The sequence below is a fragment of the Chiloscyllium punctatum genome, chromosome 37 (genome assembly GCF_047496795.1).
Source record: "Chiloscyllium punctatum isolate Juve2018m chromosome 37, sChiPun1.3, whole genome shotgun sequence".
NCBI classification, from domain to species: Eukaryota; Metazoa; Chordata; class Chondrichthyes; order Orectolobiformes; family Hemiscylliidae; genus Chiloscyllium; species Chiloscyllium punctatum.
Window position 1 is genome coordinate 67495372 of NC_092775.1, and position 18438 is coordinate 67513809.

Below are 18438 nucleotides of genomic sequence, written 5' to 3' on the forward strand. Positions count from 1 at the left end.
ACTGCCATCTCTTCTCCTTCCCTTTCTTTTCTACCTTTCGTGAACAAACTAGATCCAGAAATATTTAACACCTAGTCTTGTACTTCTTTCAGCCAGTTTTCCAACACTGCTGCAACATCATAATTTCGTAATGCAATCTGTGCCTGTAATTCTCAATCTTCCTTACTGTACTCTGATTTTCATACATGCGCATTAATTCCGTTTTGGACTCCCTTTCTTTCTTCCCTATTATGATCGTTAATTATCTTGCGATTTTCTACACTAGTCCCAACTGTATCCTTAAATATTTTGCAAGCCCTGCTATTCAACTCTAATATTCAGTCTCAGCTCCAACACCCCTGCCAAGTTAGTTTAAAATTCTCACAATAGTACTAGCAAAAGAAATGACGAGCAGAACCTGTACAATTTTGCTATTACAGTTCAAACTGTTTGCATCTCTAGCTATCTTCTTTATTAAAATCCTTTCCGTTGGTGTAGCCTGCATTTTGTTGAGTTGAGAATTGGAATTTTGTGCAATATGAGCTGGAGTGAATTTTAGATTGATCATTGTTACGGTATGGCAATCTTGGACACTGGAGATTGTGTATGCATTGCCTGTTCAACACCTGTATTCTAAAATGCACAACCAACCCATAGTTCCACATGAAATCAATCAGCATAAAACAAATAGTCAATCTTAATAATTATGCAGAAGCAAACTAATACATCAAATAGCCAGCTTTGCTTCACACTTTTTTTTATATATTGCTTTGGAAGTTTGAAGAATCTTGAAAAATCAGCTGAGTTTGACAAATGTAATGAGCCCCTCAATGATCAGTGAAGCCCTCCACAGTTGTCCAAATTTAGACGGAGGCAACTATCCGAGGAAGTGAACAGAATATCCTGGAAAGCAGTAACAATTATAATATCGCAAAGCATGCTCTCACACGATCACGGAGGCTTTCTCCCATGGCCATGTAAACATGCTAAATAAAATTACCATTTATATAGCAAACGGCAGATTTCTTGTTTCTCTTTGAAGTGGAGATCCACTTAGAAGAATCAGTTTTCAGATACTGGTAACCAGACTTAAGTTATTTCTGAAGATCAAATGGACAGTCTGTACAGAAATCAAAGAAGGCAGATTCTGTTTTCTCTCTTAGTTTCTCTCTTGGGTATATTAATTCTCAAAACTGAGTATTTAGCAAAACAGCCTAATATGTTCTAAATATGAGCAGCCTTCCACCAAAACTATTATATATTTCTCAAGATTGTAACTCTTTAACCACTTTCATAAAAATGACAATCTATGTATAAGAGAGAGTTCTCCAAAGTCATGCAAGTTTACTCTCCTTACAGTTTAGTTCATTATATATTGTCAAATGTTGCAAGAAACCTCACAGGAACAGGTTAAAATAAAGTATGTCAGTGGCATAAGATGTTATTGTGTCAAATAGCCAAAGGCTTGGCCAACAAGAAGTGCCTTAAAAGAAAGAAAATGAATCACTAAAGTGGGGCAATGTAGAAGGTAGTTCCAGAGCTTTGGCCTATGCAATTGAAGGCACCAATATCCATGGTAAGACAATCATTGAGAAGGCATCAGAGTTTTAAGTCGAGGGAGCGCAACTGTTTGAGAGTTGAGTTTGAAGGAAATCAGAGGCTTAGAAGAGAAATGAAAGCAAGAATAAGATCTTTAATGATCAAGATATTGACCGGGAATCAGTGTAAGTCAGCAAGCACAAAGGTAATAGGCAAACAGGACTAGTTTGTTACATAAATGAACCAGAGAGGTCCAGTTTCGACAGATGCTGCTGAACTATCAGCCGGTTGGGCTCAGTGATAGAATTTCAGAGAGGCTTTTAATGATCCATTGGCTTCAGATACACGTCTTCTGTGATTGTTGATCCATATTTTGGAAATCTGCACCAGTCACCATGGGAACTGCCGTGATTCCTGTATCCTTAAGAACTCTTACATTCCTAGTTTCTCTCAAGGGCTGGATGCTTCGCAAGATTATATTCTGGGTGCTGAGGGTTACACTGTGCAATGAGAGTTGATAAATGCATTACATAATTCCCTGACTGAGGCTGAGCATAGATACCATGCAATCCATTCTTAGACCAGAGCCTTCATTGAGCAGATAATAAGCCTCCTGACAATGAGATTCAGATGCTTAGATTGATTGCAGTGGCTTTGCAGTACATCCCAGATTGTCTGCCTTACTATCCTAACCTGCTGCATTCTACACAATTGGAGCAGGCAACGAAGGATATGGTGGACTCCATAGAGTTAGGAGAGCAGCTTCTGTCTTCTGAGGAGAAAGATGGTGACTTTCTGGAACAGAATAATGCAGTGCATCGTTGAGTGCAATAAGCCAAATAGGACTGAATTAACGACTGGTTTTGAACTGGGTACAGTCATCACTCATTGACTGTAAATTTGTTGTTGGCTGAAAAGCAAGCAGTTCCTACCTGTTCCCAGCAGTATATGCCGATTTTGTTTGTTTGTTTCTTCACTTTTACTGCTGCTGAATAAAATTTGAAGGTTGTCAACTGTGATATATGAGACTTCGTGTGTGTGTGTGTCAAATTTGACCATAGTGTGAAAAATCCTCGCTAGGGCTCATGAAGAGACCTCTCCGTGGAATTCAACAAAATTAGACTTTACTGATTTCTGGTAAAATTCACTCCATTGTTTAATAGATTGGGGGCGAGAATATATGAAGTAGAAAAACATTGAGCATTTCATAAGATTTAGGAGAAGAATTAGCCTATTTCGCCCATTGAGTCTGCTTCGTCATTTGATCTTGGCTAATATGCTCTTCACCCTCATTTTCCTGCCTGTTCCCCATAGCCCTTCAACACATTATCAATAAAAAATCTGTCTAACTCCTCTTAAATTTACTCACTGTCCCAGCATGCACTGCACTTTGAGATGGCAAATTCCACAGATGCACAACCCTTTGGGAGAAGTAGTTGCTTCTTGAGAATGTGTACAGGGTATAAGCAGGCAGGGAAAGAGTTAAGTTCTGAGTTTTGTGAAGCAAGAGGTTCAGCTGAGCATGACTCGGGTTAGATAAAAAGTTAACAATAGGCTGCTGCAGGGAAAGGTAATGGGTTAACAAGGTGGAAAAACATTCTTTATGTAGAGCCTTTTAACAATATTGGAAGCATTCAGTATGCAAGGTCAACTAACAAGGGGAAAAGTATCCATTGTATGAATCCATTTAGCAAGGTTAAGAACATTCGTTGTATAAAAGTAAAGGGCTTGGTCTCTGTTGTTGATACGAGTTGATTGTAACGGTCATCCAATTAATATGTAGGTTGCCTTATCTTAAGGCGAATCCCTGTAAAATTACTATATAGTTCATTGAGAAACTGCTGTTCCAGAGAAGACTATGACCTCATGTTCCTGTGCGCATAGAGTCATAGAAATGTACAGCACGGAAACAGACCATTCCATCCAAATCGTCCATGCTGACCAGATATCCCAACCTAATCTTGACCCGCTTGCCAGCATACGGCCCAAATCCTTCCTATTCAAATACCCATCAAGATGTCTTTTAAATGTTCCAGTTGTACTAACCTCCACCACTTCCTCTGGCAGATCATTCCATACACGTTACCCCTTCAGTCTCTTTTATATCTTTCCCCTCTCACCCTAAACCTATGCCCTCTAGTTCTAGACTCCCACACCTCAGGGAAAAGACTGTGTCTATTTATCCTATCCATGTCCCACATGATTTTCTCAACCTCTAGGGTCACCCCTCACCCTCCAACACTCCAGGGAAAACAGCCCTAGCCTATTCAACCTCCCCCTATAGCTCAAATCTTCTAACCCTGGTAACATCTTTGTAAATCTTTTCTGAACCCTTTCAAGTTTCACATCTTTCTGATAGGAAGGAGACTAGAATTGCATGTAGTATTCCAAAAGTGGCCTAACCAATGTCCTGTATAGCTGCAACATGATCTCCCAACTCTTGCACTCAATACTCTGACCAATAAAGGAAGGCATACGAAACGCCTTTTTCATTATCCTATCTACCTGTGACTTTACTTTCAAGGAGCTATGAACCTGCAGTTCAAGGTCTCTTTGTTCAGCAACACTCCCTAGGACCTTACCGTTAAGTGTATAAGTTCTGCTAAGACTTGTTTTCCCAAAATGCAGCACCTCTCATTTATCTGAATTAAACTCCATCTGCCACTTCTCAGCCCATTAGCCCATCTAGTCAAGATTCCATTGTAATCTGTGGTAACCCTCTTCGTTATCCACTACACCTCCAATTTTGGTGTCATCTGCAAACTTACTAACTATACCTCCTATGTTCACATCCAAATAATTTATAAAAATGACAAAAAGCAGTCTATCCAGCACCGATCCTTGTGGCATTCCACTGTTCACAGGTCTCCAGTCTGAAAAACAACCCTCCACCACCACACTCTGTCTGCTACGTTTGAGCCAGTTCAGTATCCAAATGGCTAGTTCTCCCTGTATTCCGTGAGATCTAACCTTGCTAATCAGTCTCTCATGGACACCTTACTAAAGTCCATATAAATCATGTCTGCCGCTCTGACCTCATCAATTCTCTTTGTTACTTTCTTCAAAAAACTCAATCAAGTTTGTGAGACTTGATTTCCCATGCACATAGGCGTGTTGACTATCCCTAATCAGTCCTTGCCTTTCCAAGTACATGTACATCATGTCCCTCAGGATTCCCTCCAACAACTTGCTCACCACCAACGTCAGGCTCACCGGTCTATAGTTCCATGGCTTGTCCTTACACCTTTCTTAAATAGTTGGCACCATGTTAACCAACTTCCGGTCTTCCGACACCTCACTTGTAATGATCAATGATACAAATATCTCAGCAAGCGGCCCAGCAATTACCTGTCTAGCTTCTCAGAGTTCTAGGGTACATCTGATCAGGTCCTGGGGATTTATCCACTTTTATGCATTTCAAGACATCCAGCACCACCACTTCTGTAATATGGGCATTTTTCAAGATGTCACCATCTATTTCGCTACATTCTACATCTTCTATGTCCTTCTCCACAGTAAACGCTGATGCAAAAGACTCCTTTAATATAGGCCATTCTGGCGATCGTTCTGTCTTTCTCCAGGGCCCGGAATATAGATAAAGGAGGTTAAATTATAATGTGTCTCTGAGCGGTTTGCTTCAACTGATAGGGTGGAGAAAAGGGGGCAACATTTTCAACTCTTTTAAATTTGCTCCCTCTTATCCTAAGATTATGACCTCTGTGCTATGCATTGCCCTCTTGACCTGTCCATCATCTTTCCCACCTATCCACACCACCATCCTCTCCAATCCATCATCTTCTCCCCCACCGTCATCTACCTATCGCATTCTCAGCTACCTTCTCCCAGCCCCATCACCTCCCACTCTCTCCCATTTATCTCTCAACCCCTCTGGCCTCACTCCTGAGGGAGGGCTAATGCTCGAAAAGTTGATTTTCCCACTCCTCAGATGCTGCTTGACCTGCTGTGCTTTTCCAGCACCACACTCTCAAGTTTAAGAAAACCAAGCAGGTAGTCAAGGAGCCCTGAATGTCTTGGAAACTAGTGAAGGCACTGGTTCTTCAGGCCGTGAGCCAGAGAAAAGTCCATGGGACCAATGCTACCTCAGCTGTACAAGGGGGAAAAAGAAGAATAGAAGGACAATATTCATAGAAGATTCCATAGTTTGGAGATCAGGCAGCCGTTTCTGCGGCTCTAAGTGTGATTCCAGAATGACATGTTGTCTCCCTTGTGCACGAAGGAAGCAAATGGGGTAGCAGACATTGGTGTGTATAGGCCATCAAATAGCATGGGACATGAGTGTCTTAGGGATGGTTTTCTGAAGCAACATGTAAAGGAGCAGGTTAGAGGGCAAGTTATTTTTAATCTAGTATTTTGTAATGAAAAATGAAGGAGTAACAAAGAGGATTGATGAGGGCAGAGCATTCGATGTAATTTATATGGACTTCAGTAAGGCGTTCGACAAGGTTCCCCATGGGAGACTGATTAGCAAGGTTAGATCTCACGGAATACAGGGAGAACTAGCCATTTGGATACAGAATTGGCTCACAGGTAGAAGACAGAGGGTGGTGGTGGACGGTTGTTTTTCAGACTGGAGGCCTGTGACCAGTGGAGTGCCACAAGGATCGGTGCTGGGCCCTCTACTTTTTGTCATTTACATAAATGATTCGGATGCGAGCATAAGAGGTACAGTTCGTAAGTTTGTAGATGACACCAAAATTGGAGGTGTAGTGGACAGCGAAGAGGGTTACCTCAGTTTACAACAGGATCTGGACCAGATGGGCTAATGGGCTGAGAAGTGGCAGATGGAGTCTAATTCAGATAAATGCGAGGTGCTGCATTTTGGAAAAGCAAATCTAAGCAGAACTTATCCACTTAATGGTAAGGTCCTAGGGAGTGTTGCTGGGCAAAGACACCTTGGACTGCAGGTTCATAGCTCTTTGAAAATGGAGTTGCAGGTAGATAGGATAGTGAAGAAGGCGTTTGGTATGCTTTCCTATATTGGTCAGAGGAGAAAGTGAGGACTGCAGATTCCTGAAGAAGGGCTCATGCCCAAAACGTCGATTCTCCTGCTCCTTGGATGCTGCCTGACCTGCTGTGCTTTTCCAGCAACACATTTTCAGCTCTATATTGGTCAGAGTATTGAGTACAGGAGTTGGGAGGTCATGTTGCGGCTGTACAGGGCATTGGTTAGGCCATTGTTGGAATATTGCGTGCAATTCTGGTCTCCTTCCTATCGGAACGATGTTGTGAAACTTGAAAGGGTTCAGAAAAGATTTACAAGGATGTTGCCAGGGTTGGAGGATTTGAGCTATAGGGAGAGGCTGAACAGGCTGAGGCTGTTTTCCCTGGAGCATCAGAGGCTGAAGGGTGACCTTGTAGAGGTTTACAAAATTATGAGGGGCATGGATAGGATAAATAGGCAAAGTCTGGGAGTCCAGAACGAGAGGGCATAGGTTCAGGGTGAGAGGGCAAAGATGTAAAAGAGACCTAAGGGCAACTTTTTCACGCAGCGGGTGGTACGTTATGGAATGAACTGCCAGAGGAAGTGGTGGAGGCTAGTACAATTGCAACATTTAAGAGGCATTTAGATGGGTATATGAATAGGAAGGGTTTGGAGGGATATGGGCCGGGGTTCCATTCACTTGGGACTAGATTGGGTTGGGATATCTGGTCAGCATGGACAGGTTGGACCGAAGGGTCTGTTTCCATGCTGTACATCTCTATGACTCTATGTGCTAATTATTAATCTTGTTGGAAAAGACCCTTTTGCATTGAATGATCGCAGTAGGACAGAATTTTACATTATTTGAAAGTAAGGTAGTTCAACCTGAAGCTAAGGTTTGAATTTGAAGAAGGGAAGTTATGAAATTGAGATGCACATGCCTTGAGATGAATTGGGAAAATACATTAAATAGCAGACTGTAAATGAGTAGTGAATAGCCTTTAAATAACATTTGCATGGCTTACAGGAGCTTATATATCCCCTCAATGTGTAAAGGCTCTAAAAAGATCAGTCGACTGTGGCTGACAAGATTGCGTCAGATAAAAAAAGGCCTACAAAGTGTCCAGAAATAGTAATAAATCTGGGGGTTTGAATTTAACACAGGCAGATGCAAAAATGCATAAGGAAAGGAGAACAGAATATGAATTCAACCTAGAAGGAAAGGCCAAAATTGACTGTGAAAGCATCTACAGGTACGTGAAAAGGAAACATTTTTGGCTGAGATGATCATGGGAGAATGTGAGGATACAGGTGCCAGATATCAGAATTGAAAAGTGTGGTGCTGGAAAAGCACAGCAGGTTAGTCAGTATTTCCTTCTCCTCAGATGCTGCCTGACCTGCTGTGCTTTTCCAGTGCCACATTTTTTGATGAAGATGAATATAGGTCCATTGCAGGCAGCTCAGGTGGATTTATCTTGGGGGATAGAGAACTAGCAGAGAAGTTAATTGCTTACTTTGTTTTCACTGAGGATGATAAATAAATCTCTCAGCCTTAGAGATCCAAATGACTAGGAAAAATGACTTTTGAAGGAGATTAGTATTAGTAATTAAGTAACTGGAGAAATTAATGAGGTTGGCAGTGAGTTCCCGGGTCCAGATTATAGTGGTGCTGGAAAAGCACAGCAGTTCAGGCAGCATCCGAGGAGCAGGAAAATCAGCGTTTCGGGCAAAAGCCCTTCATCAGGAATGCAGGCAGAGAGCCTGAAGGGTGGAGAGATAAGTGAGAGGAGGGTGGGGAGAAATAACAGAGTACAATAGGTGAGTGGGGGAGGGGATGAAGGTGATAGATCGGGGGCGGGGGGAGGGTGGAGTGGATAGGTAGAAAAGAAGTTAGGCAGGTAGGACAAGTCATGGGGACAGTGCTGAGCTGAAGTTTGGAACTGGGGTGAAGTGGGGAAAGGGGAAATGAGGAAACTGTCAAAGTCCACATTGATGCCCTGGGGTTGAAGTGTTCCGAGGCGGGAGATGAGGCGTTCTTCCTCCAGGCGTCTGGTGGTGAGGGAACGGCGGTGAAGGAGGCCCAGGACCTGATTCTTGGCTGTGGAGGATAGTTGATGCATTGGTGGTAATCTTCTAAAATGCCATAGATTCTGGAATGATTCCTATAGGTTGGAAGCTTAAAAAAAAATCTCCCCAGTGAGATGCCCCCTCATCCTTCTAACCTCCGTCGAGTACAGGCCCAGAGTCCTCAACCACTCCTTGTGTCCAACCCTGCATCTCTGGGTTTGTTGTTGTGACCCTCCTTTGGATCCCCTTCAAGGCGTGGACATCCTTCCTTAGATATGCTGCCCACAACTGCTCACGATATTCCATACGTCTGACCAAAACCCTACTACGGTGGCTCCCAACCCGAGCTCTTATTAGTTCATCTGCCTGTTCTTTCAGTAGGACATGTATCCTTGGATATTTAGTTCCCAACCCTGATCCCCTTACAGTCTTATCTCTGTGATGTCCACAACCTCGAACCAGCCACTTTCAATTAATATTGAAGGCTTAGAGTGCTTTTGGATTCCAACTTGTTTGGAGAGTACAGTGTTAAAGAAGTTAACTTCTGCCACATGTTTGTTCTCTTTTTAATGCTTCCCGGTGAGCAATATTTCTCCATTCATTGAAGTATTAAATTTGGCAATTGTAAATCTTTGAAGCCATCTGACAGTTTGGCAATTTGTAAATCATGATGCTTTCTGAGATTTCTTTTTGATTTGTAAAATATGTTTTTTGTAATATTCTCCACCAAAGCACAACATTAAATCAATAAGGAAACTCCAGCACATTCAACAAAATTAGACTAGAAGATCAAATCCTTGCATGTTAAAGTATTGTGTTCATAACTTCTCCCACTCTTTTTTTAAAAGAGCATTTTGAAGCTTTTGAATGTAGGTCAGTGCCCTGTTCATTTTGAACAACTCAGATAATTCTACAGATTCTGTCAAATGTCACTAATACTATAATGAGTTGTTAACTGGTACTCAGCTTGGATGCTGCTTGGGCTACTCTGCTATGGACCTCCTTTTAGCCTTTGACCAAACACTGACAAAAAAAGCTGAACTTGAGAGAAAGTAAGAGTGACTGCCTTATGACACATCAGAAACTGACCAAGTGTGGCACCACGGAGTATTCATATAACTGAAATAAATGGAGAGTGGGTGGAAGCTTTGCACTGACTGGAATATTAGCACAGAGTTTATGGTGGTTAGAGATATCAATCATCATAGTCCCAGGGTACCTCTGAAGAAGTTAGTCAGTGCAGTGACCCAGACCCAGCTATTTTCCGCTGCTTTTCAATAACTGACCTTCCATTACGGGGGTCAGAAATGGGGGTGTTCATTGTGCAAATATCAGTGTTGAGCACTACTCTTGTTTCCTTAGCTATTGAAGCAGTGTTTCATTTGTTATGAGCAGCTGAGGAGGGAGAAATTGACTCCCCTCTTTGTTGCTATCACATTTGTGTTAAAATATAGTTTGCTTGAAATTGAAAAAAGCCAATTATAGTATCAAGGCTTTCTTGGGTGAAAAGAGAAACCTCATGTCCCACTAACTCCGAGAAAGAAAAAAAAGCCATGACATTAAACTCCCAAACACAGGTAATAAGTTTAAAAGAGGGTTTGTTTGGTGCTGATGGGAATAAAGGTTACACAGGTTAAACATTCTTAGAACCCTTAACATGTTGGATTTTTAACTTTAATACCACAGTTGTTTAATGGTTGACTTGCATCCTCAACAGTAGCAGGATTTCTTTGTATCCTGAGTGAATGGCTATTTTCCTAATGCGTTTTTTCACTGGGAGCTGTATTCTGAGATGATGACCGAAACGGTTGAGTGGAACTCAGAGTCTTCTAGTTCTTGTTTACAAATCCATTTTTACATTTCTGTGCTGTGGCTTGAAAGTAGTTGTTAAAGTTTGGTTCATTATGTCTTCCTGAGTCTCTCTGCATTGTCTTTCCAAGCTGCCTAACCAGCAATGTTTTTTCATTCCCAATTATCATACAAATGTGAATTAAAGCAGGAGATGCAAATTGCAACACACTGATTCAGTTGCCTGGTTTCAGTGTCTTTTGGTTTTAAATTTTGGTGAAAATGACTTAATTTATTCCTCATGGTTCCCATTTAATTTGCCTTCATGTATGTTGATGTTACCACTGCAGCCATTTTAGATCCGTGTTCCTTTCTTTGTTTTGTTTTAGAAAGGTTTTAGTTCATGAAGAGCGTCAGACATAACAATCAGGCAACAGAAGTTAAAATTCAATAGTCTGTGTTTACCATTTTCCAAATTAAATGTAGCAAGAGCTGGATAACATTCAGACTTGAACTGGTAAGTGGCAAATTACACTTACAACTACACAGGTACCAGGCAGTGATCATCTCTGCCAAGAGAGAATCCAATCTTTATCCCTTGACATTTAATGGCATTATTATCATTGATCCCCACTACTAATAACCTGGGAGATTCCATTGACCAGGAACTGAACTGGCCCAGCTATCTAAGTCCTGTGGCTACAAGAGCAGTGAGTAATTGTAAAAACATCTTATTTTTCTTTTTGTGCATTAAAATGAGGAAGGATTATTTTAAAACCAAGGGTTGCTGAAGGAATTACTGCACTTTTGAAATCATGTTACTGGTATTCGTTGCATTTTTGCTGTGTAAGCAATGGGGAAGGTGAGATAAAATGGCACATGTAACTGGGTGTGCATGGAGAATTTTGGTGAGCATCAGGTAGCTGATTGGTTTGTATAATTGTGGATGCCAAAGATTGTCAACTTGGTGATGACCATTCTGGTACTGGGTAGCTGAAAAGCTTGTGTGTATGAACGATACATTGACAGAGGCAGGGTCTATCTTTATAACTCACGACAGTAAGCTAGCTGTAGACTGAAGACCATCCATTATTTTCTCCCACCGTTTGCTTGCAAACTGTTGGCTCTAACCAAGACTGAACTGAACAATTAACGTGTAAATCATCTGTGCCTTTGTCAATGAACTGAAATTCTGCAAGGAAGGACTTCAGAGACCTAAGTCTTGGTAAGGAAAATGAACATCTCATCCAAGTCTATAGACAGGTACCATTGAACAGCATGACTCCCCAGTATTGTTTCTTCTACCTAGGAGACCCACTTTTTTTGACCATCTGTGTCTGTCTGTATGTGTGTAGGAATTTTCAAAGGTGTTATTTTTATAGGTCTAAGAATTGTTAGGGCACAGAAGGAGATCAATTGACCTATTATGCCTGTGTCAGTTCTGTTACTTAGTGTCAATCTCCTGTCTTTTCCCCGTATCCTTGCACACAATTTTTATCCAAATAATCACCTCATGCCACCTTGAATGATTTAATGGAATCTACCTCCACATTTCTAGGCAATGCATTCGATACCCTAACCACTTGCTTCGTGAAAAACTTTTTCTCAAATCTAGCCTGTATCAAATTTATGAACTGGTGGAGCTATATTTTGCTGGTTCATAGATGTTTACTTGTAGTTAGAATTTGCTTATTTGTAATAAATAGTAGTGTTAACATGTTAAGTACAGGAACCTGGTCCGTGTTTTCTGCTACCTGCTTCCATCAAAGAGGTAAATTGGACATTTTTCATACTTTCATCAGACCTTTAACTTTGTGATGACCCCAGGAGTCGTGGGGCTGAAACATCAGTGCTGTTTCTCAAGAAGTTGTAACACTGACATCTGACTCAGTGAAGTCTGTCGACCATCTGCATGGAACAAATCAAGAGTGCAAAAGAATATTTTCTAATTACTTGAACAGTTGCAGCTCCAATACTCTTGAACAATTTGACACCATCCAGAAGAAAGCAAACCTCTAAATTGGCATCCCATTCCACTACCTCAATGTGTACTCTTTCCACCACTGAGACATGCAATGCAGGAATTCATTATCTTGAGGGCACATAGGGATGGGCAATACATGGTGAGGTAAAAACAATGACTGCAGATGCTGGAAACCAGATTTTGGATTCGTGGTGCTGGAAGAGCACAGCAGTTCAGGCAGCATCCAAGTAGCTTCGAAATCGACGTTTCAGGCAAAAGCCCTTCATCCTGATGAAGGGCTTTTGCCTAAAACGTCGATTTCGAAGCTACTTGGATGCTGCCTGAACTGCTGTGCTCTTCCAGCACCACTAATCCAATACATGGTGACCTGACCACTGATGCCCAAATCCCAGGCAATTTTAAAAATAACTTGGTCTCTCTTCACATAACTTTTATGGAAGTCAATACTTTGAATTGAATTATGGCTGTCAGTTTTTCTTTGATTAAATCCAGTCATGGTCTCTCTCTATTGGTCAACTACTTTTGGTATGAAGTTATTTTTTATTTTGCTTCCAGTTCTTTCTTTCTCTCTCCCTCTCTCTCTTTTTTTTCTCTCTCTCTCTGTCCCTTCCTCTTCTTCCCCCCCCCCCCCCCCCCCAACACACATGCACATGTACGCAAACGTTGCTCTGCATTGTGAATTTGTGCTAATAGGTATGAATCTGCTTTCTCTTTCTACGCTCCCCAAAGACTTTGGTTCCCAAGTAGTTTTTGTACCCATCTAAACTAAGCTAAGCTTTCAAGACAGGATTAGGTGACTGTTCCAGAAAGTTCATTTTCTATATCTCCGAGTTCTGCTTTATAATTTAAAACTAAACTGATAACGTATTTTCTCAGACTGTTTAATCTGCTAAATAAAACAGAGATGAGAACTAAATTTCCCGTGCTATCTAGATTTATGATCTGAACTACCTCAATTGTGATGTAGCTACTATCAACTGTGCAAAGTTAAGACTTGGCCATAAATATAGATTCTGGGAATTTGACAGTCATGTGTTTACACTTTTTTAAAAATTCCATCTATTTTATATATTCCATATATATTCCACATTTTTTTTCAGCCCAATCATTGTACAATCATCAAAGCCTCTCTGGCCATTCCAATAATTAAGATAGTAGTGGGGAGGTTTAAGAAAACAGAGTTAAGTCAACCTTCTCTACACATTTGGGAAGTTTTATTCATTGTGATAATACTTTTCACTTGACCTCAGCTAGTGACTGGATGCACTAAAGAACAAGGTAGATACAAAAATGTTTATAATGTCGAGCAAGAGAGCTACAATGTCGCCACCTTGTATTCTTGAGTGTCAGGAATAGAAGAATACTGAAGGATTCAACTTGTATGCGATAACTAAATTTAGTATATAAAGGTGAAAGATGTTCCTTTAATGATTAAAAAGGTTCCTTTCTTTCAGGCAGAACCATTAGATGAAAGCTCAGTGAAGAAGATGATTTTAACATTTGAAAAGAGAGCCTACAAAAACCAGGAACTGCGCATCAAATTCCCAGAGAATCCAGAGAAGTAAACAACTATATCTGTTGATTAATCCTTGTAATAACTTGTGCTGTTTCATAAATATTGCATTTATTTGAGCCAATAGAGGCACTTGAGCATGTTTTATTTTTGCATTCAGAATGTATTTTCTACTTGCCCTTTTCATTCTGTACATGTGGATAATTTCTTGATTGTTAATATTGATGACTCTGTTCAAGTTACTATCTGTTACTTGACTTGTATATGACTTTTATGAAAGAATGGTTTTAATTGCCTTATTAGTCTTTGATGGAACACATGCAAAGGAAATTCACTGTGTGAGATTTTCCTGTTGAGAATAATGAGGAATAGAAATAACCAAGGCACCTAACTCAATTTTTCATCTAATAGTGCCAGTATAATTGGACTGCTGGCAGGTTTCTTTTCAAGAGTGAGAAGAGAGAATTGCCGCATGTCAACACTGGTATAAGTGTGAGCTGCCCTAGTCTATACTGTTTGGTGGTTCTCATTATGAGTTCGAGTTTTCTTTGGCAGCAGTGTATTGCATATCTTTTATGCTGAAGATTCTTCTAAATAATTATGTGCAGTAAGGCAAGCACATCCAAATCCCGCCCCCACCCACCCCCCCAAAAAATGTAGTGATACTGCAAGTGTCTTACATTATAATGGATGCTTTCAGTGTTTCCAAGTTTGCAGATGACAATACTAGATGGGAATATGTAACACAAGTATAAAATGTCAGGGAAACACAGCGCATCCTGTACCATTTGTGGAGGGAGAAAAAATTGTGAATGTTTTAAGTTAAATGTTTACAAATATTTGGGAATTTTCAAATTTAACATTTACAATTTTGAATGTTGCAATGGAAAATGTACTCCATTCAAAATCAATCCACTACTTTTCATTTACATAAATGATTTGGATATGAACATTGGAGATACATTTAGAAAGTTTGCAGATGACACCAAAACTGCAAGTGTATTGGACAGCGAAGGAGGTTATCTCAAAGTACAACGGGATCTTGATTAGCTGGGCCAATGGACTGAGAAGTGGCAGATGGAGTGTAATATATATAAATGTGAGGTGCTGCATTTTGGAAAATCAAATCTTAACAGGACTTACACACTTAATGGTAAGCTCTTAAGGAGTGTTGCTGATCAAAGAGACCTTGGAGTACAGGTTCATAGCTACTTGAAAGTGGAGTCACAGGTAGATAGGATAGTGAAGAAGGCGTTTGGTGTGCTTTCCTTTATTGGTCAGAGTATTGAGTACAGAAGTTGGGAGATCATGTTGCAGCTCTACAGGACATTGGTTAGGCCACTTTTGCATGCAATCCTGGTTTCCTTCCTATTGGAAGGATGTTGTGAAACTTGAAAAGGTTCAGAAAAGATTTACAAGGATGTTGCCAGGGCTGGAGGATTATAGGGAGACTCTGAATAGGTGGGAGATGTTTTCCCTGGAGCTTCAGAGGCTGACCTTAGAGCTTGAGGAAATCATGAGGGGCATGAATAGGATAAATAGACAAAGTTTTTTCCCTGGGGTGGGGGAGTCCAGAACTGGAGGGCATAGGTCTAGGGTGAGAGGAGAAAGATATAAGAGGGACTTAAGGCAAGGTTTTCACACGGAGGGTGGCACATGTATGGAATGAGCTGCCAGAGAAAGTGGTGAAGGTTGGTAATATTGCAACTTTTAAAAGGCAATTGCATGGGTATATGAATAAGAAGGGTTTGGAAGGATATGGGCTTAGTGCTAGCAAATGGGACTAGATTAGGTTGGGATATCTGGTCAGCATGGACAAATTGGAATGAAGGGTCTGTTTCTGTGCTATACATCTCTATGACTATTTATTCTCGCTTGTTTCATTTTACCCTAGATAATTTTCATTTTATCACGATGGACATTTTATATAAGTTTCCATCTAGTGCGTAAGTCAAATAAAGATTGAGTTTTCTTTTCAATTAAGTGCAAGTTTGAAATATGATTAAAAGGATATGATGCTTTCTAAGTTGAACAACTTATACAGTAATGCAAGCTTTAAGAATATTGTTGCATATATTTCCTTTTACTTGTCACCTTTTCTTTGTTTCTTAAGTCTTATGTGCATGTTTCAAACGCAAGCAAACTGCAATCAAAAAACTGATCTCATGTTGTCTGTCTATCTTCTCTCTTGGATGTTATAATGGAAAAACCTGGCAAAAGACCAGTTTTATTTGTATGATTGAAGTTGTCATTAAGGCAAAGTTCAGCTGGCTATTAATTAGAATTATGGAGTCTTGTATAATATTACTCAGTATCATCTGGTTTACTTGCAGGTTTATGGAATCGGAGTTGGATTTAAATGATATTATACAGGAGATGCATGTGATTGCCACCATGCCTGATCTATATCATTTGCTCGTGGAACTGAATGCTGTGCAGTCTCTGATTGGTCTACTTGGTCACGAAAATACTGATATCCTTTTGACGTCAGAAAACTGAAATAAATTCTCTTCACAATCTCGTGTTATTTAGCAGTCATCTAAAATCTTTGTACAGATGCAAAGTGCTTTATATAGTGGAACAATGCTGATTTAGTTGGACTATTTTATCACACAGCATTGCAGACACCAGTTCCATGTAGCTATCCGAGCTGCTCAATAGATTTGCTTTTGGTGTGTTAGTGTTACTAACGCATCAGTTGTATTTTTATATGATTAAACAACAATCGGTGCAGCTTTGGCAGCATCTGTAGAGAGAGAAGCAGAGTTAGTATTTCCAGTCTAATATTTTTTTCAGAACAGGTCCGATGAAGTATTTGCAGTATTTTACTTGCATTTTCTTGGTCCAAATGAAAGTGACCTGCTTCAATTTTTGTTTGGTTCATTGAAACTCCTAGCTTACTTAAAGGCTTATATGCTGAAAAAAGCTAGGATAATGTGAAATATTTTCCTCTGTATTTAAACAGTTTGTATGCTAATTAAGAGTACAATAGCCAGTAGAATAAAGGATCATTTTTGTTTTTAAAAAAAGCCTTCATTCTTTTGGTATGCAGGTTAAAAGCACTCTCAATGTTTTATCATAGTACTTTCTTAGAGAATTTAGTGTTAAATGTTGACAGCAGTGTTGAATGTTAAATGAAGATCTGAAATTGATCTGTCATGTTTTGTAGTATTTATTAAGGTAAACCTTATGCATCAAAGAATGGAGTTCTGAATACAAGTCTATGCCAATCTTATCCTAGACTAATTCAAAGTTAAAGCTAGTGTTCTGATTTTTCCCCATGTTCCATTATCCTATATGTATTCCTGCTTGACTTAGTGAAAACTAAAAGTAGTTATTATCAGCATGTGATAGCATTGTTTGCAGATTTCTTTCATGTGTTATTTGATATTTGACAAACTACTACATGTATCCATTGCAGTGGTAGATCTGCTGCAAGAACTGACAGATATAGACACCCTGCATGAGAGTGAAGAAGGAGCAGAGGTTCTCATAGATGCTTTAGTGAGTGCAATGCTTTGGTTACTCCTTTGGGATGACTTTTCTGTAGTCTAATGGTTACATGTGATTTTGACTGTTGCTGACAATTATCTCTCTATCTCATAAATATTTTCAGTTTATATGAACTTATTGACTAGCTTTGTAAAGTTTTGCAATTATTCCATTGTTCCCTATGGGATTGTGATCTCCATTTACTTTTAAAAATGATGCCTGTCCTTCTGATTAAAACTGCAACATAATTTGAGACCATCAGTTTTCACCTATCATTCAAAGCCCACACAAGAACATTTGTTAATCTGTAATAGTTTGGAGTCCTGTACAAGGATGAACAGATGCTTCTCATCACCTGGGAGAGGCCATGTATTCAACTTAGACCAACATGAGCTGATTTAAATGAGCTTTCCGATCATTTATGATTGTGATCAATTTAATTTTGCCAGATAGTACTGAATTATCAACCACACAATTTCCACTTCACCCTTTTTTGCAGACAATTCAAGGAAATTCACAGTTTTTAAAAAATAATTCAGAGTAGCATATTAAAATTTGTCACAACCGGATCGTATTTTATGGCTTCACAAGGGTAAAGAAGAATGGCCAGTTAGGGAGTATGATGATCCAGCATTTAATTCTCTATTTCACTGGATTGGGCCGTGTTCACAAAAGAAGTTTAACTTTTCCCACCCACTGCACCCTGCTCAATGGAAAACCTAGGAACTAATGTGTATTTTAAATAAATTGACCGACAACAGGTAGAAATCTCTGAAGTATAACCAATTACCCTGAAGCCATTGATGGAAGGGGTATTCAAATGCTTGGTTAACAAGATGGATTTTAAGGAGGAGAGTTGGCTAAGTTTAGGAATGAAGGTCCTGAATGGATGAAGCTACGAATACTCAGCCTGAAAGTCCCTTGGGATCCATTGACCAACTTCTGGGTAATAAACTAAAATGTTTTGACATCCAACCAGGATGAGTGTTGTGCTAGAGCTTAAGAGAATGAACTTCGAGGGAGCATGCATGTGCACATAAAATTGCAAAATAAAGTTAAGGGACAGACCACATCCCAGCAGGAGTAAACCCGAGATGCGGGTCCCCGAAAATCCAAGATGATTGGACGCCACCT

General features: G+C 40.0%; 1 protein-coding gene across 1 annotated transcript in view; it reads left to right on the plus strand.

Moving 5' to 3' along the window:
• Positions 1 to 18438, plus strand: part of ctnnbl1 (catenin, beta like 1) — a 183362-nt gene that overhangs the window by 31567 nt on the left and 133357 nt on the right. The window contains exons 3-5 of the mRNA XM_072556958.1: positions 13754 to 13860; positions 16146 to 16285; positions 17219 to 17316. Coding sequence (XP_072413059.1) covers positions 13754 to 13860; positions 16146 to 16285; positions 17219 to 17316 — 345 coding nt within the window. The remainder of the gene's footprint in view (positions 1 to 13753; positions 13861 to 16145; positions 16286 to 17218; positions 17317 to 18438) is intronic.